Source organism: Ochotona curzoniae, unplaced genomic scaffold (genome assembly GCF_017591425.1).
Source record: "Ochotona curzoniae isolate NIBS_2020 unplaced genomic scaffold, NIBS_Ocur_1.0 contig_3622, whole genome shotgun sequence".
Classification (NCBI taxonomy): domain Eukaryota; kingdom Metazoa; phylum Chordata; class Mammalia; order Lagomorpha; family Ochotonidae; genus Ochotona; species Ochotona curzoniae.
Window position 1 is genome coordinate 29,622,555 of NW_024465926.1, and position 24,402 is coordinate 29,646,956.

Here is a 24,402-nt window from a genome sequence, read left to right on the forward strand (position 1 = left end):
AAGTAAGCCTAAGTATTACGTTGATTCTCTTTCTACACCCCATTTACCTATTAGGTTTTTGGAGGTCATGCCAAAGGACGTCCCTTCGCAGCCTTCGCCCCAATTCGGTCCCAGCAAGGGAGCCGACCGGGTCAGCAGCCCTCCCGCCAGCAGGTGGCGCCGAGGCGCTGCCGGCGCGGCTGCCCGAGGCCGGGGGGCGGGGAGCGCAGGCTTGCTCTCATTGGTCCAAGGACCTCGCCGGCTGTCCACTCAGCGGTGCCTACGTCATCACGTCCTGGCCCCGGGGCGGCCTCCCGCGGAAATTTGAAAAGGCCGGGACCCTGCGTGCGGGCGGCCGAGTGGCGTCGGAGGCCATGGAGCGGGTGCTCGGCGGCGGGGAGGTCGGGGAGGAGCGCGCGGCCCCGGAGGAAGGTGAGTGTCCACCGGGCTGCCCGGCGCGCCCGGCGGGAGGGACCCACGCCCAGCCCCCGGGGACAGCGCCGGCCGCGCCTGCCCTCTTCGGCCTCCGGAGCTGGAAAAGCCCTGCCCGGGGGACTTGGTGGGCCCTGCGCCTTTCCGTGGGGCAGGCTCGTTCTTCCTTCCTTCCCTTTTCTTTCTTTCCTTTCTTTTGTGGGCGTCTCAGACATCAGAACCACTTGTTTTAGGACAGAAGCAAAGCTTGAGCCCTTTCCTTGGCTAGCGAATCCTGCCCAGTGTCCTGCCCCGAGTTAAGGATGCTGACAGGCTGGAAATAGAACGTGGACATTGCACTGATAACTCTTTCCTGACATTTTTCTTTTTTTTTTCTTTAACATTTCCAATAGAGTCTGGTAGAGCTTAACTTAATTCTGCTACTCACACCCCTTGTAAACCTGGCCCAAGTTGCCTAGTCTCGGTATTCCTATTAGGATTCCAGAGCCAGCGGCTTCACTTTGGGATGAAGAGGGAGGAGATGAGGTGTGACGAGCCTTTTTCCAAGTGGCTGTAAAGAAAGACACATACTGCATGAGAATGTTGACTTGTGAGTCCAGAAAACCCGGACGGGAGGTGGGAAGCTGCTGGTCAAAGACCACAGACTTTGAGTGGCACCCGGGATGAGATCTGGAGACCTAGTGCATGGTGTAGCCTCAAAATTTGCTCAGAGAATAGATGTCACACGTCCACACACACACACACACACACACACACACACACACCATGTGAGATTACGGAAACGCTGATTCGTTTTCTTGTGGCAGTGATTTCATAGTGAGATGTATCTCAGAACATGTTGTGCAGCTTAATTACAACCGCTTTTATTTGTCAGTTAAACCTCATAAAACAGAAAAACGAAACAGAAAGACTCGCAGGCCCAAGCCAGGAGCCAGGAGCTCCGTCCTGTTCTCCCTGCCGGGTTTCAGGGGCTTCATCTGCTTCCTGCCAGCCACAATACCAGGAAGCTGGATAGGAAGCTGGATTGGAAGCGGAGCCAATGGGGTCACCCGCTCTGCCACAGTGCCAGACCCGAAGTATCATTTCTTTAATAAACATGCTTGTTATTGAAGTGGGAAGACTACTTTTTTTTTTTTTTACCCATTTCTGTATTGGTGAAGAAACACAGCGAGGGAAGTATCAGTTCCCTCTGTGACTCCTGCGCACCCCGTGTTTGTGAGCGGTAGACCCTGGAGGGCAGTTCGTTCCCCTTGAGGGTTAAATAATCTCCGTGGCCTGAACAGAGGCAAGACGTGGAAGGAGTGGGTGTGTGTGGGGGGAGACAGTTGTTAATAATAGTCTCTGGTGTTTTCCCTGAAACCGCTCTCAATGCTGCCCTTAGTATTGTTTCTTTAGTAGTCATTCTGTGTGTTTAAAATGTCTTGTTATTCAGAATTAGGCCACTGGCCAAATCATGCCTTAGGAGACATAATTACACTCAAACCTGGTGTGATTTGCATGTTCTGATCTTTTCTTAAACACAGTTATTGAACTTAATGAGGAGGGACTTGGTAGCTTTAGTGAAGTAAGCCTTATGCATTATTAAGAGCCTCCCATCCTTGTTTATTGAGGCGTCATCAACGTACTGATACCGCAGAAAATGAAGTTGTTTAAGACTAGAAAGTCATTTGACAGAGGGAATAGGAAATACAGCAATGCAGAATTATTAATTTTAAATTTTTAAAAAATTCATTGGAAAGGGACAGCCAGGAAAGAGAAAGAAATATCTGTGTTCCATCCACCGGTTGGTTCCCTACATGCCCACGGTGGCCGGGACTGAGCCATCTCAAAGCCGGGAGCCAGGAACTTAACCCTGGTCACTCGCTTGGTTGACAGGATCACTGGAGCCAGTACTTGCTGCCCTGGCGGGAGGCTGGGACCTGGAGCAGAGCTGGGATTCTGATTGGATGCTGGCATCCCCTGGGGCATCATGACTGCTGCACAATGGCCGCCCTGTGACATTATTATGGAAAACAATCCCCGAAAGATAGATTGTTACAGGTGATGGTTGGAACAGTTGCTACAGAATTCCCCACAACAAGCCAGCTACTGACATCAGGCTAGGGGAAGAAAGTAGCTGCTGAAAAGCACAGAGCAAGGGGCTGGGAGCTATTGCCTGGTGTCTGCACTCCCCGAGGAGCAGGAGTAAACGTGGGTGCAGGTTGGGGTTGAGAGGTGCGTGTTTCGCTCATGTTCAAATGTCTGGTTGACCCACAGAGTTCTTTATTCTCCTTCGATTGGTCAGCAATAATGAGTGCTTTAGGGGATTAAAACATTATTTGGAAGGCAGAGTGACAGGCAGGGAAAGGAAAAGAGAGAGCTCATCAGTTTGCTGGTTCACTCCTCTGCTGCCTGAAACTGCTAGCACTGAGTCGGGCTGAAGTCAGAAACTCCTTTCACCTCTGCCCTGGTGATGGCAGGGACTTAGATGCTCGGGCGGTTCACGTATTAGCAGGAAGCCGGATTGAAAATGGAGCAGTACTTGATTTTGTTCTCTGGTGTGGGGTGCCACGGTCACAAACAGTGACTTAACCCACTGTGCTACAACACCTGCCCCATCCCATAGGGAGTTTTGATGATGGCAAAGTGGGTTCTGGGTCGTAGTTACTTTTTCCTCAGAGCCTGGAGTTCCTGGAAGAGAACTCCCTCAGGACAAGATAGACATCAAGATGGTATCTCTCAGGAGATGACTTCATGAGTCTGCTGACTGTCTCACAGCCTCAGTTTCCTGAACTCATGGTAGTAAAATCAGAAAATTTGAGTGAGGAAGGCTCGGAGACCCTGGGAGACCAGGATCTGATGGTACCCAGGATCTACATCAAAGGCACTGTGTAGGGGAATGATTTTAGCCACTTGCTTAATAGCAAAAGCCATAGCTGTTTTCTTTAAGGAAAATTCAGTGGTTTCTATTTAAAACAGTCCGTCAAAAAACCTCACAGAACTACAAAGCCTAACCCGAGAAAGATCTTAAACTGTGTTTTGAGGTAGAAGTTAGATGTTATACTCTCACATTTTATAGTATATGGTATTACCTTAGACGTCTAAGGTATATGGAATTACCTTAGACGTTCATCAGCTGATGACTCTAAAGAAAAGCTGGTACATATGGATGATGGAATACTACTCAACCATTAAAGAAATTAAAATCCTGTCTTTTGCAGCAAAATGGGATGCAACTAGGGATCATTTTGCTTAGTGAATGAAACCAGATCCAAAAAAGATAAATATCATGTTTTTCTCTGATTGATGGTGGCCAATATATGGAGCAAAAAACCAAAAATGGATTCTTGGCCTTTTGGCTATGATCAAATGTAACTATTTCTTGGAGGATTAAGTTCATAATTAGAAAGTAAGTCAAAAATGTCACAGAAATTAAAAGAAGGAAGGAGGAAGGGACAGAAATATTTTATTCTTAGAACTGTATCTATGAGTTGCATGTAATCTGTTCTCTTTGTATTCATGGAAAATTATCTTAAAAAATAACTGGGATTTTGAGATATTTTTATGTTTGAAAAGCTGTTTTTTTGTGACAGTGGTAGAGCTAAGTAGAGCATTCACAGCCCAAACCTTGTGTGTGTTTTGTTTGGAGTTTCAAGGCAAGGATGTCCAAATAGCAGCACTTCACTGCAGGTCCTGGGGTGGTCGGGCCTGCACTCCACCTCCACTGCAGGTCCTGGGGTGGTCGGGCCTGCACTCCACCTCCACTGCAGGTCCTGGGGTGGTCGGGCCTGCACTTCACCTCCACTGCAGGTTCTGGGGTGATCGGGCCTGCTCATCCTTGTTTTTCTTTTAGGTTTGTTTCCGGCTGAAGATTCATGCAGTAGCTATAGCTGTCAGGAGAAGCCATGCTCTCGTTTAAAAAGTTTTGTACCAGAAGGAAAAACTATTTTCCCAGAAATTTTCCAAACAGCTCAGCTTTTGTTCTATGAGCGATTCAGTGCCTACCAAGATTACATTTTGGGTAAGTAGGTTCTTTTTTGCTCGTTTTGTCTTTTTAATTTCACATGAAGACTGCCTCAGGCTCTCGGCTTGCCAGTTTTTCCTTCTGAGAACGTCCATTTAAATGGACACATGAACTCCTCTCTGTGCGTCTCAGCTCTCGTTGTGTTCATTTGTAGCTGACTGCAAGGCCTCGGAGGTGAGGGAATTCACAGCCGAGTTCTTGGAGAAGGCCCTGGAACCATCTGGATGGAGAGCAATCTGGCACACGAATGTGTTCAAGGTGCTTGTGGAGGTAAATTTAAGTCTGTTGTTAAGACATTTGTCTCTAGCTATAAGCACTTAGCTTCAGACTGCTATAGCCAAAGTGCTTATTTTTAACTCAAGTTTATGAGCTGATTAAAAAGAGCATGTTTTTCACATCTGATTGCTGTGGTATTCTGCAAATGCTAAAGACAAGCGAGGAGAAGAAACCCACATTACAGTGGGGTGTCAGTGTCCTTTGAAAAGGGGGGGCACATTATAAGCCTGTTAAGTGGAGGCGATATTTTATATCAGTTGAAACATAGGGTCCTAATTACGAAGTCCCTGGAGTTTCAATTAAGTTTTTACCTTCTTAGCTGTAGTCCATTGCATGGTTTAAACCAAACAGGCACTTTTACAACTAGCCGATGTTTTTTTTTTTTTTTTGCCTAGCAAACTTGTAGATATGCAGTAATCTCTTGGTAGCATGCTCCATTGCAGAAAGTAAAAACAATCTTATTTTTCAACTGGCTGGGTTCTTTTCATTGCATTTAAACTGTAATTACAGCTGTGAGTTTTTGTCAGTGTTTGTTAACTGGACCACAAAAAGCCCCGTTAAGCTAGCACCTTAAACCAGGGAGTGTGAATGAAGTTGTTGTTGCAGCTCCTTTAGAAAATGACATCACATGTTCCGGGCTGGTTATGGCGCGCAGGGCTGCGGTTGCAACTGCTCCTTGTGGGTTTTTACAATTTTGGATATGTGAGTCTTTGGTTGAAGTTCAAGTCTATCTGGTGCAGCTAGTGCTGCCTGTCCCCAACTAGTCCTCTAAAAACAATGTAAGTCTTTTTTTTTTTTTTTTTTTTTTTTTAAGATTTATTTGTTTATCTGAAAGGCAGAGTTACAGAGAGAAGTGGAGAGAGAGAGAGATCATGACTATCCATACACCAGTTCACTCCCCAGAGAACTCCAATGTCCTGGGCTGACCAGATGACAGCCAGGAGCCAGGAGTTTCTTCTAGGTCTTTCCTGAGATGCAGCGGGGAAAGCATTAGGGTCCTTGGACTATCCTCTGCTGCCTTCTTAGGTGCTGTAACAGGGAGCTGGGTTGGAAATGGAGCAACTGGGACTCAGACTAGGGCTCATATGCGGTGTTAGCATTGCAAGCTGTGGCTTAACATGTCACGGCACAGTGCTGGTCCTGAACTTACTTTATTTTTTTGAGATTTATTTCAACAGAGGTAGATGAGTGAGTGCGAGAATGAGAGACACACCGAGAGAGGTCTTTCATTTGCTGGTTTACTATCCAAATGGCTACAACAGCCAGAACTGGGCCAGACTGCAGGCAGGAACTTCAAACTCCATTGGCAGAAGTCAGTGACCAGGATGTAGTTTCTACCTCCTGGCTTCAGCCCTTCTTTTGTTTCTACTACTTGCTTGCTCTGACTTTCAAATAAAGAAATAAATCTTAAAAACAAAATAAGTAAACCTGGAAAGAGAAATAGAAGTGTGCCAATTTTCTGCTTGATTTTCTAATATATTCCATTTACCAGTGGTCTTAAATGTTGGCCTTGTGGCCTCTGACTGTTCAAGAACATGTAACATCCAATATCCATCCAATATCCTGTCCCGCCTCCTCACCTCTCTTGCTCCTCCCTGCTCCTCCCCGTCCTCCCACCCTGCCCCTCCCCTTTCCCTGTTCTCGTTTCCGGTCCAGCCAGGAGCCCTGGCTTTCTGCTCCAGCACCTTCTTCCTTCTGCCCCTGGAGCTTTCGTTTTATTATCCTGCTCAGCTCAGGGCGTGACTTTTCTTGGCCAACCCAGCAAAACATGGTCACCCTTCCCCTCCTGCTCGTTATTCTCTGCCGCATCCTGTCTTCTTATTTACAGTGTTAGTGTCAGGCTTCTTTTATTCTTTATATTCTGGAGGAAGACTCACTGTCCTCATTTCAAACTTTAAAAAAACCACAGGCTCCCAATGGTATTGTGTATCTATGTATTTATTTTGATTTCCACGTGGTAACTTCCATTGAACAACTTCAGGTCACAGCTGTGGACTTCGTAGCCTTGAAGGCGGTGGTGAAGCTTGCCGAGCCGTATCTCTGCGACTCTCACATGAACACCTTCACCTCGGAGTGCATGAGGGAACTGCTTGACCTCAAGGAGCACCGGCTGCCCCTGCAGGAGCTCTGGGTCGTATTCGATGATTCTGGAGTATTTGACCAGACAGCACTTGCAATTGAACATGTCAGGTAGGAAGAAGAGCTGATAAAAATAACCTCATGGTCAGAAATTCTGGATGAAATGAAGTGATTCTGTTCCGAGTCATACCTGGATTGAAACTTGAAACTGTGAACTTGATTACCGCAGGACTTTAGAATATTCAAAGAATATTTTTAAGTGGGGGAAAACTTTTAAAAATGCTTATTTGTGATAATTCCACTTTTGCAGGAGAGTTGGAAAAATAGTGCAGAGAATTCTGTTTTATTCTTCATCCAGTTCCCCAGTGTTGAAAGAAAGATTGCAATTCTTAGCTTGGTTTGTATATATTTAGCAACTGCCTTAAAAGTTGTGGATGCTGGATTGACATATTTAAATGTAAGGGGGCAGAAGAAAAGAGGAAGGGAAAGAAAAAGAAGAGAGTTGTGGATCATGCTTCATGCACTTATAAGAATAATAGATACTTTTTCAAAGATGTGTCTGGTCAAAGAAGATGACTTCCAGTCTGCTTGGATCCTCAGGGAGTGTCTTCTTGCTTTCAGCCTTTTGGGGGCCTAGTTGATTTCCCCTTGCACAGGTTTATGTTTTGTCCCTAACATCAGAAGCAAAGTACATCAGACCTAGATTACTACATATATAGATTTTAAAATATTTTCCAATAAATCATTTTTATCAGATAGCTGCTGCTATAGATAGTGCTTTTGGGTCTTCTTTTTTCATATAAGTTTCCACCCTAAAGGAGGCTTGGTGTTAGCTATTTAATAATCATCTTCTATTCACCTGGGAACTGGAAACACGGATAATGTCATGAGCATCATCTTGATGTTGCTGGACGTGGTGTAGTTTTAGCAGTACTTTCAGTTTCTTTACCACTAGCTAACCTGGTTTTGCTGAGGTGAATTTGAATATTCTCCAAAGAAGCAGGATACATCAAACCCCCCTTCAGACTTCTTGTGGACAATTGCTAACTGTTTGCAAGCATGCTTACCTGTGCCTGTCCAGAACCACAATAACCCCTTTATGTTCTTTGATTTTAAAGAAGCCCATCAGTTGAAGCGTTTGAAGGTGAAGGAGTGACTCATATGTTTAGGAAATTAGGAGTCTGACGTTATGGGTGTGGTGGAAAGACAACTGTGTCTGGGGTTGCCAATATTAGAGGGGCCTGGCTGAATTTGCTCTTGGCTTTGAGGGCTCAGCTTCTGGTCAGTGCTCAGAGAAGGGCAAACTAGGAGAGTTGGCGTTGCTTGCTGGCTTAATAAGTATTGGAGGACCAGGTGCTCAGTGGAATGTGGGTTATGACTGGTGCGCACAGTAGACACAGTCTTTGGGGAGCGCTAAAGGTGGGAGCTGAACTCCCATGAAATAACCACTGTTTGCTATAGTTGATAGAATTGCTTCGATTCACACCTTACCCTCTTCAGAACTCCAGTGCTCTGGGCCAGTGGTTGCCTTTGAATGACACTGAACTCCTTTCCAGGTTTTTCTACCAAAACATTTGGAGGAGTTGGGATGAAGAAGAGGAAGATGAGTATGACTATTTTGTTAGATGCGTCGAACCTCGATTGAGATTGTAAGTATTATTGCCAGCCTTGCACATGTTGGAAAAAGTTAAACTTGCTTTTAATTTCACCTGTGTGATGTATGTATGTGCGCATTTCCGGAGCCCACAGAAGCAGAATGATTTGCAAACAGTACAACCCCTTGACATATTATTAAATGAAACTTGTCAAAGTACAAGAAAGCCCGAGTTTAGTATTTATAAACTGAATTTAATACCTGGGAGTTGAAGGACAGCCAAGTTAATAGCTCAATGTTCTATAAATCTGAATGAAATTCGGTAGAGCTAATGTGTTTTAAAGTTCTTTGTTAAACTCAAACAGTTGTTTTTTTTCTTTTTTTTAAGATTTATTTTATTTTTATTGGAAAGTTAGATATGCAGAGAGGAGGAGAGACAGACAGAGATCTTTGTCTGATGATTCACTCCCCAAGTGACCACAACTGGAGCTGTGCCGATCCAAAGCCAGGAACGTGTTCTGGGTCTCTCGTGTGGGTTCAGGGTCCTAAAGGTTTGAGTCATACTGTACTGCTTTCCCAGGCCACAAGCAGGAAGCACTTGCAAGGTGAGAACTTTAGCCGCCAAGCTACCACCCTGGGTCCCAAACAATTTTTTTTTAAACGTTGAAATTATTTGAATTACAGAAGACTTTATTTTTTGTTAAGATTTATTTTTGGGCCCAGTGCAGTGGCCTAGCAGCTAAAGTCCATGCCTTGCATGCACTGGGATCCCATATAGGCACCAGTTCTAATCCCAGCAGCTCCATTTCCCATGCAGTTTCCTGCTTGTGGTCTGGGAAAGCAGTCCAGGACGGCCCAAAGCCTTGGGACCCTGCACCTCTGTGGGAGACCTGGAAGAAGTTCCTGGCTCCTGGCTATGGATCGGTGCTGTACTGGCCGTTTTGGTCACTTGGGGATTGAATCATTGGACAGAAGATCTTCCTCTCTGTCTCTTCTCCTCTCTGTATATCTGACTTTCCAATAAGAATAAATAAATCTTTTTTTTTAAAAAAAGGTAGATTTATGGAGGAGAGAGAGAGAAAGATCTTCTGTCTGGTGGATCACTCCAAAAGTGGCTGGAATGTTCGGAGCAGAGCCAGTCTGAAGCCAGAAGCTTCTTCTGGGGTCTCCCACATGGGTGCAGGGGCCCAAGCCTTTGGGCCATCCCTCTACACCCAGCAGGGAGCTGGATGGGAAGTGAAGCAGCCGGCATGCGAACCGGCGCCCATACAGGATCCTGGTGGCTGCAAGGCGAGGATGTAGCCACTGAGCCATGCTCTGGGCCTATTATCAGCTTTTCTTGCTTTCTATTTTTGAGGAGTACTTTTCAAAGAATATGTTTTAACTCAGTTTCTGTAGTAAAATACACTAGACTGATGGATTTATCACAGGGTATCCTGCCTTAAGTCTTATTTGACAAATAGATGGAAAAGACTAAATAGTTAGTATTGGTGGTAAATTGCAGTTTTCACGGTACAAAAGTACATTCTCTTAACTTATCATATCTTGACAGGGAAAAACCATACAAAAATAGTAAAATTAACTGTGCCATCCCAATAATCTCTACCATTCTTAGTATAGGTAATATTTGTCCACTAGATGGTGCTCTAAGACTAGCAATTGTTTCTTATATTCATGCACAGTAATTTAATAGGCAGAAGAATAAAATTAGAACTTGTACACCAAAAAAGTGTAGAAGCTATTCTTTTTCCCTTGTGAAGGACGTTTGTTTGATTATTGAAGAGAGTACAGCTTTGCATTTTTGTGGAACTAGGGCTGATTTAGGAAGTTTCTCTTGGTTTCAATAGTAAATAGTAAAAATGTGAAAGCCTGATGAATGGCTCTGTCTGGTTCAGAATTATACATATCTTATTTCAACTCTTATTAAATTTGGCTGTAATTCTTATTTAGTCTTTCCTATTTAGTTCATTCCTATTTAGTGTATATCCTATTTTCCCATATTCAATAAAATGCCAGATTTCAAAAAGCCTGAATTTTTTTTTTTTTTATGTTTGATATATTTGCTTTTTACAGCAGTCTTTGGTTTTATTTAAGTGAAATGCAGTGATACGTAAGTGTCTTGTATCTGGCAGATTTTGGTCTTTACCTGGAGAAAAATTATGTTCTGATTTGATAGTTCTGATTTGACATGTCCTCGGAAGAGGAAGTGATTTACATACTTACCTCGCACAGATGGGAAGGCGTAAGGGAGGGTCTGCTTTCAGTTGTGGAGAGGAAATCATGGTACTTGGTGGGGAAACTGGGTGTTATCAACTGTAGGCAAAGAAAAATCCTGATGCTAAAAAGCTAGGAGTAGATTTTTTCACAGGCAGAATTTTTTTTTTTAAAGATTTATTTTATTGGAAAGGCGGCTATACAGAGAGGAGGAGAGACAGAGAGGAAGATCTTCCATCCGTCCAATGGTTCACTCCCCAAGTGAGCGTAATGGCTGGAGCTGAGCCAAACCGAAGCCAGGAGCACTTCCGGGTCTCCCACGTGGGAGCAGGGTCCCAAGGCTTTGAGTCATGTTCAGCTGCTTTCCCAGGCCACTATCAGGGAGCTGGAATGGGAAGTGGGGCCACCAGGATTAGAACTGACGACCATGTGGGATCCCGGCGCCTGCAAGGTGAGGACTTTAAGCACTATGTTATCGCGCTGGGCCCACAGGCAGGATTTAAAAGGGATCAAATCAAACTTTTAACTTTGCACTAAGTGGTGAGTGTTTTCTAATTCAAAATCTATTGCTTCAGAGTTTAGGGATCTGAAATGCGGATATTTACTCATGGATTCCAGGCCACTCCAGGATACAGTGAAAAGAAGCAGCTGGTAGGCTTGGGTATCTGAAATGCTAGGAAGCATTGAGAAATAACTTTCTTAATGTTTGTAACTCATTAGATCCAATCACAAAGTCAGTGGTTTGGTCTTCAGTTTCTTATTTGCAAAATGGATTTCCAGAATATCTTTCAATGACTGTGGATTAAGCAAAGCAGATGAAATTCTTATTCTGTAAGCTTCATCCAGTTCATTTATTTGAAAAGCAGAAAAATCTTATTTTTTAAAAATAGTTTTAAATAGCATTTTGAGTGTCCACCATAATTTGATGTAAATTTGTTTAGGATATTACTCTTTTTTTTTTTTTTTGTCTCCTTCCATTTTCTTCAGATGATCAGGAAAAGACATTGAGGGCAAGGTTTTTTTAATGCTTATTTATTTTTCATGTACTTGAAAGATAGAATGAGGGAAGGCGGGAAGAAGAGATAATGAGAGAGAGAAAGAGAGATAGGCAGAGAGAAAGAAAACTTCTGTTTCCTAGTTTGCAATAGCCAGGGCTGGACCAGGCTGAAGCCAGGAGCCTGGCACTCCATCCAGGTCTCCCGTGTGAGTGGCCCAAATCCTTCAACCATTACCTGCTGCCCTCCCAGGTACATTAGCAGGAAGCTACATTGGAAGTGGAGTAGCTGGGACTTGAACCAGCACCATGATAAGATATGTGGGGATCCCAAGTGGTCACCTACCCTAGTGTGCCACAGTGCCCACCCAGGCAATTGTTCTTTTTTTTTTTTTTTTTAATATTTTTTTTGTTTTTATTGGAAAGGCTGATTTACAGAGAGAATGAGAAACAGAGAGAAAAATCTACCATCTGCTGGTTTACTCCCCAAAGGGCTACAACAGCCAGAGCTAAGCTGATCCGAAGCCAGGAGCCAGGAACCTGCAGCCTCTTCTGGGTCTCCTACGTGGGTTCAGAGTCCCAGGACTTTGGGCTGTGCTCTGCTGCTTTGTCAGGCTACAAGCAGGGAGCTGGCTGGGAAGTGGAGCAGCCAGGACACAAACCACCCATATGGGATCCTAGCGCTTGCAAGGATTAGCCACTGAGCCATTGTGCCAGGCCCCTTCAGGCAATTATTCTTAACTTTTATTCATACATATAAGCATCTCCAGGGGACTTAAAAAATCTATTTACTTCCAGAGAGCAGTTTAATTGGTCTGGATGAAGAACCTAAGTATTTGTAGTTAAAAGCTCTCCAGCCAGCATTCCAAAACTCTGGCCCAAGGCAAGTCAGTATGATTAGTCAATATTTTTAAACCAATTAATTAATTCGTTAAGTTTTATTTAAAAAGCACCTTTTTCAGAAAGAGAAGGAGAGACAGAGAGAGATCTTCTACCCACTGGTTCACTCCGAAATGGCTGCAACAGTTATTCTTTTGCTAGTCCTAAGTCAAGTGCCTGGAGCTTCTTCTGGGTGCAGGAGCCCAAACACTTGGGCCTTCCTCCCCTCTTCTTCCAGGCTTGTTAACAGAGAGCTGGATTGCAAGTGGAACAGCCGGGATTTGAACTCTTCATAAGGAGAAGAATTAGTGAACTCAATGAAGTGGTGCTCCAAACTTAGAGCTGAGTGCTGTTCAGAAAGACTCAGCGTCTTGGGTTATCTGCTGTAACACGCTGCCTGACTCTGTTGAAGACTCCACGGGAAATGTGCCCGGAAGGCAGTGGATTTCACTTGGCTTTTCAACTTTCAGGTATTATGACATTCTTGAAGATCGAGTTCCTTCAGGACTCATAGTTGACTACCGGAATCTGTTGTCTCAGTGTGAGGAGAGCTACAGGACGTTTTTGAATCTGAGAAGCAGTTTGTCAAACTGTAACTCTGATTCGGAGCAGGAAAATATCTCCATCGTGGAGGGGTTAAAATTGTATTCAGAGATCGAACAGTTGAAACAGAAGCTAAAGCTTATTGAGAATCCCTTGTTGAGGTATGTGTGTCTTTGTTGCTCTTAGCGGTTGGCCTCGGCTTCGCCACTCTCTTAGCGAGAACTGAAAGGTGTGTTTGGTTTTTTTAAGATATGTGTTTGGTTATCAGAAGAGATCTAACATCCAAGCCAAGGGCTTCCGTTCCAGTGGTCAGAAGGTCACCCACGTGGTCTCTTCCACCATGATGATTGGTCTGTTACGGTCCCTGCTCAGGGACAGGTTCGGTGAGGAACCTTCTAAGGAAGAAACAGAAATTCAGGTAAAAAAAAGTTTCTTACTCTCCAGGTGACTTCTCTGGATTCCCTGCATGTTCTCATGAACAGCACAGTTGTTTCTAGAAGCTTCCTACTGCTGGTTTTCTGTGTGGGGAGCAGGGAGAGTGTTACATGTCAGGAATTGCCTCAGTGCACCAACAAAGGGGATACTTAATTCTGTAGTTAGGGCTCTGTTTTCAAAGTGAGACACGAAGGCGCTTGGGGTAACACTCAAGTTGCTTTGAGGGGGCTATACATTTGCCATATGTTGTTGTTTTCTAGTTCCATAGTGATCCACTGTCTGCTATAAATGCCTGCTATGAAGGCGACACTGTTATTGTGTGTCCTGGTCATTACGTGGTACATGGCACGTTCTGCATTGCTGACTCCATTGAGTTGGAAGGTGAGTACGGAAGAGCTCACACCAAAATCTCATCCATGGTACCTGTAACCAGTAAATCTTGGATTCTGTTGACACTTCACGAATTATTTCCAATAAATTGCCTGGAGCATGCCGGGGGTTGACCCATTTGACCCTTTGTTGAGCCACTTGAGTTGTGGCTGTTTATGACAGTATATTTGTTGGAGAAGTGCTCACAGGCACACGCAAAAAAAAAAGATCATTATGAAGACTCATACCTCTGGACTATTGGTGGTTTATGAAAAGGAAATCCAGTTACTATGACAAAATGATTTCTAGCAATACTTTTTCATGGTTTAGTGTTTTTCTGTTTAATGCTTACTTTATTGTATAACTGTGGGAATGTAACTTGTTTCATTTCAAATTTAGCACGTTCTTGTAAGAAATAGAGTAAAATGTTCAAATTAAAAACCATACTAGAAATTGTTTCAATTCTTTGAAAGCTTGCTGAATGCCACAAATGCTGCACTTTATATCTTGACCAAAGTATGGTTTTGATGACATCAGTATTTAAAAATTCTACTAAAAGTAGAATTCTACTAAAGTAACTTTTTAGTAGTTATAAGCTTATTCTTCCTTTGGAGTAATGTCTGAATGTAATTTACCTTACAATTGTTAATCTTGGTCCTGTGTATTTCCATAATATGTCAAATTTAGATGCACCTGTTCAACTGTTTGTCAGAACAGCTTTAAGTTAGCAATAAAAGTTGTAATGCAAAAAATTGTATATCGTTTGGGGACTTGTGCAGCTGTTCACAGACTGCTGAAGCTGCGTTCTTTATCTTTATCTTGTCAAAACTTCTTAATGGAAGCAAGGCTGGGAGTTTAATTTCCTGCTGTTCGCCAGTACATTGTCTTACCCCCTTTTATGTTTTATGCGTGTAATTTTTGCTCTTATTCTTCCTCCATATTTGATTTATAATGGATAGATGTATATAAATAACACATCTGTGATATAAATTACTGCAATAAAAACATTTTATTTTTTGGCATAGTGAAAATAACATTGATATTGTAGATTGTATAGTTGATAAGAATTCTTCCTAGATTGGAGAGGAAATTATAGTGTAATTGCCAGGGTATTATAAATAACCACACAGAATTCTGAGAGTTATGTGTAAAAGTGACTATAAATTTACTAACAGGGCATTTCTGAGAATTGGAATCAAATGATGTCTCTAGTGTAAATCTATGGAGTAAAATTAAAGCTTATCTGATACTGATCTATAGCAAACACTTAACACATAGTGAGTACCTGCAGTTTACATGATATTACCAGTATATGCAGCAGGTATTTTGTGTTTTAAAAATACATTTATTTTAACGATGGTTTTATGTTTTAAACTGCTAAGAGTATGTAATATGTTTATGTAACAACCTTAGTTCTTTTCCTCAGGATGCAGTTATTTAAAGTTTTAAAAAAACTTTTCTGCTAAGAAAATTCAGTGATAAAGTAAAATCTGTCAAGTAGAAGCAGACACATATCAGACACATACAAAGAACTGGATGCTAAAGCACTCATCTTGTCTGTGATTTAATAAGCTAGAGTCCATTCCTGGTTTAGTCCATTCGCTAGTGCTTCCCAATGTTTGTCTGTACTCAGTGACTCTGCCTGTTTAGTTCAGTTACTTCTTTTGTTTACACATTTACTCTCTTGAGACAATGAGAGTTATTTCTTATAAATTGATCTGTGCAGTTCCTATTGTATGAAGAAGTTAGGCAAGTTTCCTATATTCCAATTGGAATATCCAATTGTTTTTGATAAGCCCTGAGACTCTCAGCTAGCGTTATTGTTGTTATTAGGATGATCAGAAACCCATTGTTTTTCTTTGGTTAACAAGGTGGATTGTTTCTTCCAGTAGCTGAAACTCTTTGAAATTAGTGTGTCACTTAAGGTGATACTAAAAGTAGATAATCTTGAGAAATGCTTAGGTTTACTCAAATGTAATTTACGCTAAAGTCATAGAATTCTAGAAGAAGAAAATTTCAAGCCTTTTTTTTTTTTTAAGATTTATTTTATTTTTATTGGAAAGTCAAATACACAGAGAGAATGAGAGGCAAAGAGGAAGATCTTCTGTCCACTGATTTACTCCCTAAGTGGCTGCAACGGCCAGAACTGAGCTGATCTGAAACCAGGAGCTTCCTTCGGGTCTCCCATGCGGTGCAGAATCCTCGACTGATTTCCCAGGCCACAAGCAGGGAGCAGGCTGGGAAGCGGGGCTGCAGGCATTAGAACCAGCACCCACATGGGATACTGATGTGTGCAAGGCAAGGACTTGAACCGGCTTCTGTTTCATGCCTTTTAAACTAGGTCCTTAGGATGATTTACGTCTTTTTTTAGGAGTTTTGTAGGTTGATTTAGTACTGAGCTGGTCTGGGATGGTTGATAGGCTGTTTCCTGATATAAGAACCAGCTAGGGAAATGTTATTTTTGTTAAAGATTTATTGTATTTATTTGAAAGGCAGAGAGGGAGATAGAAAGTTCACTCCGTCCAGGTTTCCTACATGAATTGCAGGAACCAAAGTTCTTGGGCTATCTTCTGCTACCTTCCCAGTCACATTAGCAAGGAACTGGATTGGAAGCACAGCGGCTGGGTCTTAAATCAATACCCTCAAATGGGATGCTGGCGCCACAGGTGTCAGCTTCATGTGTGCCACAAGAGCAGCCCTGTGAGTTGTGCTTTTGAAAAAACATATTTTTGAGGAAGGTAGAGGGACATTGAGAGATGGAGTTCCTGTTTACTAATTCATTTCCCAAATGCCTAAAACGGCCGCAGCAGGGATGGGACCAGAGCCAGAAACTTGATGTAGGTCTCCCATGTGGGCGGCAGGGACTCAGCTACTGGAGCTCTAAGCTTTCAGGGTCTGCGCTGGCAGGGACTTGGAACCTGGAGCTGTTGCCAGGGCTCAAAGCCAGCTACTGTGGTAGGAGATGTGGGTCAAAGACCTAACACTGGCGAGTTATTAAAGCTGGGTAAATTAAGTTAAACAAGATGTATGAAAAGCCACTTTAATTTAATTGCAACTGGATTGATTCCTCTCAAATTATCATTTGAATCACTTGAACTAGAGAAAAGTGTTATAGCGTTTTTGTTTATGCCTTGTCTTTGGCCCATGTTAAGTGTTCTTGCTCTTTTCCTTAGGTTATGGTCTACCAGATGAAATTGTGATAGAAAATAGAGGCAAAGGAGATACTTTTGTGGATTGTACAGGTGTAGATATTAAAATCTCAAACATAAAATTTGTTCAGCATGATGCTGTAGAAGGAATCCTAAGTAAGTATCTGAGTGTGGGGTATTCTGGGCTTTGAGGGAAAACTTTGCTTTGTATGGAAGACAGAATTTAATGAAATCAACACTTGAATATATGGAAGGCTGGTTATTAGTGTATACAATGTAATGATTTGGGAAGCTTAGCTCAAAGTGAAAAATAGTTTAGTCTCTTGAAAACGTGTTAATGTACATATATGCATATATGTGAACCTCACTGAGTATCTTGAATGACAGAATTATTATTCTGATTATACACTGATACATATTTGTAGTTTTTCTATGCATAATGACTTTTTCTTTTTTTAGTTTTGATTTATTATTATCATTTTTTGATACAGTTCCATAGGTTACTGCTGTTTCCCTTATTGCAGCCCAATTCCCTCGCCCAACTAGTTCCTCTATATCATTTATATCATTTCTAAAGTATAATTCTTCATACACACAGTCATATGTCCATCATTGCAGGCATGGACAATGGTAGAGTCCAGCATCCTATTGTCAAGATATAGTACACAGTTTCATTGTAAGTCCATCTTTGTCTGGAAGTAGAAATGCATACTACATTGTATCCTCACATCTAGATATGTTAGTCTCCATTTCACAGCTACTGTACATCCCCTCAAATGAAAAGTCATAATACAAAGTCAAAAATAGAAAGAAAAGTAGAAATTTACAATGCCATGAAGTTAAATAACATGTTACTAGATATGACAGTCTACAAAACATCCCCTTAAATGAAAAGCCACAAAACAAAATCAACATTAGGAAGAAAAAAGAAATTAACAACACCATGAAGTTAAATAACATGCTACTTAAATGAGTAACATGTAGCTGAAGAAATGAAATTAACCTTCTTGCAGAAAATGATGCTACTGTATGATCTGAGTCATTGATTAATTTAATCTGAAGAAAGTGTTTTGAAGAGATGAAACTAACAGAAAACATTGAAACTCATGCGGTATAGTTTCTGCTGATTTTTGTGGATGAATTGTGTCTCTTCTAGACAACAAATAGATGGGTTTTGTTTTTTAATCCAGTCTACTAATCTATGATGTTTGAGCTTAAGCCATTTACATTTAGGGTTAATATATATGGGTGGTAATTTGGTCCTGTCATTTTAGGAATGGATTGTTCATTTGTTTAGTCTTCTGTGTCATTTTACTGGGATGTTCTTCCTGTTTGCCTTTGGTTTTGATTGGTGCTATTCCTCTTCTCTGTCAAGAGAACATCTTGAAGTATCCTTTGTAGGGGAGGTTTGGAAGAGGCAAATTCTTTTAGCTTTTCTTTACTGTGGAAGAATTTTATTTCATTTTCGAAGACTAAAGAAAGCTTTGCTGGGTATGTTATCCTAGGCTGACAATTTTTTTCTTCTAGAATCTGGAATATGTCACTCCATTCTCTTCTTGCTTGTAGAATTTCCCGTGAGAGATCTCTTGTGAGTTTAATTGGCATTCCTTTCGATGTCAATTGATTTTTTTCATGTGCATATTTAAGGATCTTTTCCTTATGTTCAATTGAAGAGAGCTTGATGATCATAAGTCGTGGTGAAGATTGCTTTTGATCAAACCTGTTGGGAGTTCTGTGCCCCTCCTGGATGTTGTTTCCCAATTCTTTCTCTAGAATAGGGAAATTTTCCTTGATTATTTCATTAAATATGTTTGTAAAATCAGTTTCTCTTTCTTCACCTTCTGGAACTCCCATAACTCTTATATTTGGCCTCTTTCAATTCTTGAATACTTTTCTGGCCTGATCCAGCTCTGCTTCCAGCTTTCTGTTTACTTCCCCCTGATGACAGGAAATATCTGCCAAGTCTGAGATTCTTTCCTCTGCTTGCTTCATTCTATTTTGGAGACTCTTCACTGTACTTTTAATTTGTTCTACTGTGTTCTTAATTTCTGATATATCAGCTTTGATTTATTTTATTGCTGCTATTGCTTGTGTAAAATATTCCTTAAATTCTTTGAATTCTTGTATGTGCTTCTCATTGTTGATCAGAAGCTTTAAAATGAGTTTTCTGAATTCTGTGTCCCCCATTTTCTTGATGTCTTCCTCAGTTAACTCTGAGGTTGGCAAAGAGTTTTGCTCCTTTGCAGGGGAGTGTCAGTAATATTCTTTGTGCCTTTGTCTCTTCTTTTGCTCTTGGCCATTGTATTTCTGGTTAGCAGGGTCTTCTCCTTGGGGCAGGCTTCTAAGCTCTGTCACCTACAGGTCTACAGTTCGATTTTACTTATTGCAGTTGGAACACAATTCTTTGCTTGCAGGCAATTGTGCCACTACCTCCAGTGAGTTTGACGTCTGGGTTCTTATGTTAGATTTCCTCAAAGAACTCTGTAGCCCCAACTCCTGGCTCACCACTCTCCACTTCCTGTGATACTGTGCTGAGGCTGCACAGTTGTCTCTGCAACCTTTCTCCCACTTCCAGTTGGAGCAGGTCCCAGGATGAGGGAGACACCAAGTGTCCTATGTAGCTAGGTTGTTGGTGGTGCTGGTCTTACCAGAACCTGTTGGGCATTAGTTCTGGGTGCTACACGGACCTATTTTGACACGCATGATGCCATACAGTTGGTATTTTTTTTGCTGCGGGACCAGTACAAGTCACAGAACTCAGTGAGTTCTCGCGAGCTCAACACATGTGCGGTTCACTGCTGTCCCCTGCAGTCCTAAAAGTCCTTGCCACGTTGTACAAAATGGCACCTGATGTATCATTGCTAGAATTCTTGATCTGCTGGCCATCAGGTCTGAGGGCTACCCACACCTGTCTTGGGTGGAAGCTGTCGAATGCCACATTGATGCAGTTCACTGAGTCAGAAATGAGTTCACTCCCAGCTCAGTGTATGCTCAGTCCTTTCCTTCGCCTTTGCCTGCTTATACAAAATGGCGCCCAATTTGGCACTAGGGGGCTGACTGGGCTGTGAAATCTACCTTGTTCCCGCATTGCCCATCTGGGATCTGCTGCTCTTTCTCCGCTCCTGGTCAAATCAAACGGACAAGCAGGATGGACAGTTCTTTGGGTTCACCTCCCAAGCTCCAGTGAAAGTCCCTTCCCACCTGGTTGCTGGTGGAGTTCCGGTTGCTGGTGGAGTTCAGATGGCCATTAGCTGAATGCCACTGTAGTATCAGTCACTGCAACACCACACTGTTGTGTCTGCTGCTTTCCTGTGTCTGTCAGTCTCCAGGTACCCCTCTGCTGTTGTTCTATCCTCTCCTATTTCCTGGAATGTGTCCTCTCTGCTTCATCCTGATTAAATGTTTCTCCGTCCATTTAAATGTGTTCTTACCCTATTTCGCCATCTTGATTCTTCTCTGTGTAATGATTTTTAAAAAATTTATTTGAAACGAAGAATTAGAGAGAGAGCTTCCAGCTGCTGTTTAATTCCTCAAATGGCTGCAGTGACTAGAACTGGGCCAGGCTGAAGCCAGGAGCCTAGAGCTTCTGAATCTCCCACAGGTGTGCAGGGGTCTGGATAGAAAGTGGAACAGCTAGGACTCAAACTGCCACCTGTATGGGATGTTGGTGTTACAGATAGAGGTTTAACTTGCTATGCCACAATGCCAGCCTCTCCACTGATGTCTTAGCTGCTATCCCAAATGCCTGCCCCAAGACTGCTGTTTTTAGATTTTATAAAATAATTGAAAATAGTCATTGCTCCATATTTTATGAATTTGTAATCCAGGTAACAAAGTTTATTTATTTTCTTTTTCTTTTTTTATTATATTGTTGATAATCGTTACATAGTTAATTAGGGTAAAAAGGTTCAAGGGCTATAGGAAAGTGGATAAGACTATTATTTCCATATCAGGTAACAAAGTTTAAATGGTATCTTTTGAGAAACAGACTGTCTAACGTCAGTTTTAAGCTAGCACTAATACTGGAAAAGGCACAATACCTCTTAAAGCAGTTTGAATGTTTTCATCAGTTATTCACCGTGGCAAGACTACTTTGGAAAACTGTGTACTGCAATGTGAAACTACAGGAGTCACAGTGCGAACATCAGCAGAACTTTTAATGAAGAATTCAGATTTATATGGTGCAAAGGTATGGTGATGTTGTTTTGGGGGATGCACATGGGAAAAAAATCTGAAGGTGTGCTCCTGTTTCTTGAAAGGAGTTCAGACTACTAGGTCTGTCAGTTGTACTGGGTTCTTTTATTTAGCGATTAAACGTAAGAGCATTGTAACATTTACAAAGTAGATCTGAGAAAGAAGAGTTATAAATCTCACAGTTAACTCTTTGGTGAACTTCTTAAAATCTGGTTTAACATGTAATACTTATACATTTCCAAGGGGTACTGTGAAATGTTCCACACGCTTATACAGCATGGATCGGTCATACCATGTCATTTTCTTGTTCAATTTCTTACCTTTTCTTGCTGTTTGGAGCCCACCGGCTCTGCTTTTCCAGTTCTTTATTCAGAATATAATGTATTGTCATGCCACTGTGCTGCCACACACCAGACCCCAGATGTTTATCCTATTTTGTTTTGGTATGCATTATCCAACCTCCTTCTTTCCTACCCTTTCCAACCTTTAGCAATCAGTGTTTTAATTTCAGATCAGATGTGTGTGCACTAACTGTGTAATAATTATACAATGAATTCGCATTTGAAAGAGAATATGCTATATTTGTCTTTCTGTGCCTGACTTATTTTCCTTAATATAATGATCATCAATTCCATCCGTTTTCTGCAAGATTCCATTCATTTTTATGGCAGAATATTCCATAGTATACATGCACTACATTTTCTTTCTTTTTTCCTTTTCTGTATCATAATTATTGTGAACAGTGCTGCGGCAAACATGAGAAGACAGATATCTCTTTCAAATGGCGATTTCATTTGCCTGGTATATATATGTTCAAAAGCACAGCTGGGCCATGTAGTAGATCTGTTTTTAATTTTTTTGAGGAACCTCCAAAACTGTTCTCTGTAATGGCTGGCAACAGTTTAGAAGGATTTCCTTTTCTGCCGGTCCCCATCAGCATTTGTTTTTTGTTGTTGTTGTTGCTGTTTTAACAGCTATCCTAACTGGACTGAAGTGATGTCTCACTGAGGTTTTCGTTTGCATTTCCCTGGTGGCCAGTGAGCATTTTTAATGTATTGGTTGGCCATTTATAGTTCTTCTTTAGCAAAGTGTCTATTCAGACCCTTTGTACGTGTCTTTTTTTTTTAAGATTTATTTAATTTTTATTGGAAAGTCAGATACGCAGAGAAGAGGAGAGACAGAGAGGAAGATCTTTCATCTGTTGATTCATTTCTCAAGTGGCCACAACAGCTGGAGCTGAGCCAGTCTGAAGCCAGGAGCTTGGAGCTTCTTCTGGGTCTCCCACATGGGTGCAGGGTCCCAAGGTTTTGGGCCGTCCTCAACTGCTTTCCCAGGCCACAAGCAGGGAGCTGGATGGGAAATGGGGCTGCTGGAATTAGAACCAGCGCCCATATGAGATCCTGGAGTGTTTAAGGTGAGGCGTTCAGTCTCTAGGCTACCATGCCAGGCCCCTCTGTGCATTTCTTGATAGGATTTTTTTCTTTATGGTGAAATTCCTTATATATTATGGATATTAATCCTTCCTCAGATGAAGAGTTTGCAAATATTTTCTCCCATTTTGTTGATTATGTCTTTTATTCTTGCTTGTTTTCTTGCACAGAAGCTTCTTAGTTCGACACAATTCTACTTCTTTTTGTTTTTGTTTCCTTTACTTTTGGGATCTTAGCAAAGAAGCTGTTGCCTATGGGCCAGTGCAGTGGGTCAATTGGTTAATCCTTTGTCTGCAAGTGCTGGCACTCCATATGGGTTCATGTCCTGGCTGCTCCACTTCCCATCCAGCTCCCTGCTTACGGCCTGGTGCTTTGTGACCTTGCACCCGTATGGGAGACAGAAGAAGCTCCTGGTTCCTGGCTTCAGACTGGCTCAGCTCTAGCAGTTGCAGCCATCTGGGGAGTGAACCAGTGGATTGAAAATCTCTGTTTTTCCTACTCTCTGTAAATCTTCCTTTCCAATAAAAATAAATAAATCTTTAAAACAACAAAAAAGAGAGAATCTTTTTCTGTACCAATGTCTTGAAGTGTTTCCACTTCATTATTTATTATTGTAATTGTATAGTTTCAGCCTGAGATTTAGACCCATGATCCATTTGAGTTTATTTTTATGTAGGGTGAGAGGTAGAAAAAAGTAGAAGTCTTTTGCTTATGATTAGCTAGATTTCATTTGTTTTTTAGCACCATTTATTGAAGAGACTATCCTTTCTGTAAGCTGTGATTTTAGCATTTTTGTGAAAGATAATTTGGCTGTTGATTCATAGGTTTATTTCTAGAGTTTTGATTTTGTTCTATGTGTCTGTTTTTATGTCAGTACCATTGCTGTTTTGGTTATAGTTGCTCTGTAGTATATCTTGAAATCTGATATTGTGATTTTTCCAGTTTATTCAAGATTGCTTTGACTATTTCAGATCTTTGGGGTTTTCATATAAGTTTTTGGTTGGTTTTTCTTCTGTGGAGAATAGTATTCATTTTTTTAAAACCTTAGACAAAAAGAGAGAGACTGCCTTACTGGGAGAACTACTACTTTCTGGCTTACTCACCAAATTCATATAAAGGTTGGGGCTGGGCCAGAGCCAGCCTGGAAATCAGAAACTCAGTCTCCCATTTGGATTGTAGCAACCCGAGTGCTTGGGCCACCACTGCTTTCTCCCTGGGTGTTCACTAGCAGGAAGTTGGAGCTACAGGAGCAGAAAGTGGAAGTGGAGCTGGGAATTGAATCTAGGTACTATTGTGTAAGATGTGGGCATTCTAAGTGATGTCTCAAATGCTAGACCAAATGCCTGCCACATGCTACAGTCATTCATATCTAATGGGGCTTGTGTTCAATCTGCAAATTGTTTTGCATAGTATGGACATTTTTAATAATCTTATAATTTGTGAACATGGAATTCTCTCCTTTGTGTCTTATTTAGTTTATTGCAGATTTTTTTTTGTGTGTGATTTTCATTGTAAAGATCTTTGGTTAAATTTATTTCTAGGTATTTTGTTTTTACGGTTCTTGTGAATGAGCTTTTTCTTTAATATCCTTTGTTAAATTTGTTTCTATATGTTTTGTTTTTACAGTTATTTGTATTTTTTATAAGTTCTTTGCTTTTGTTTCACAAGATTATTTGAAAGGCAGAGTGCAAAGAGAGGAGAGCCAAAAAGAGAGAGAGGGAGAGATGGAGAGAGGAAGAGACAGAGAGAAATGAGGTGATATTTTCCATCTGTTTTATTCTCCAAATGGTCAACCAGGAGCCTGGAACTCTTGGTCTCATATGTTTGTGGCT

The 24,402-nt window shown here is 41.7% G+C and overlaps 1 protein-coding gene across 1 annotated transcript in view; it reads left to right on the plus strand.

Moving 5' to 3' along the window:
- The first annotated feature begins 349 nt into the window (after positions 1 to 349).
- SHCBP1 (SHC binding and spindle associated 1) overlaps positions 350 to 24,402 on the plus strand; it is a 29,471-nt gene continuing 5,418 nt past the window's right edge. Inside the window, exons 1-10 of the mRNA XM_040982768.1 lie at positions 350 to 411; positions 4,244 to 4,411; positions 4,569 to 4,684; positions 6,672 to 6,880; positions 8,326 to 8,418; positions 12,921 to 13,154; positions 13,243 to 13,411; positions 13,689 to 13,809; positions 16,971 to 17,102; positions 21,017 to 21,135. Coding sequence (XP_040838702.1) covers positions 354 to 411; positions 4,244 to 4,411; positions 4,569 to 4,684; positions 6,672 to 6,880; positions 8,326 to 8,418; positions 12,921 to 13,154; positions 13,243 to 13,411; positions 13,689 to 13,809; positions 16,971 to 17,102; positions 21,017 to 21,135 — 1,419 coding nt within the window. The 5' untranslated portion in view covers positions 350 to 353. The remainder of the gene's footprint in view (positions 412 to 4,243; positions 4,412 to 4,568; positions 4,685 to 6,671; positions 6,881 to 8,325; positions 8,419 to 12,920; positions 13,155 to 13,242; positions 13,412 to 13,688; positions 13,810 to 16,970; positions 17,103 to 21,016; positions 21,136 to 24,402) is intronic.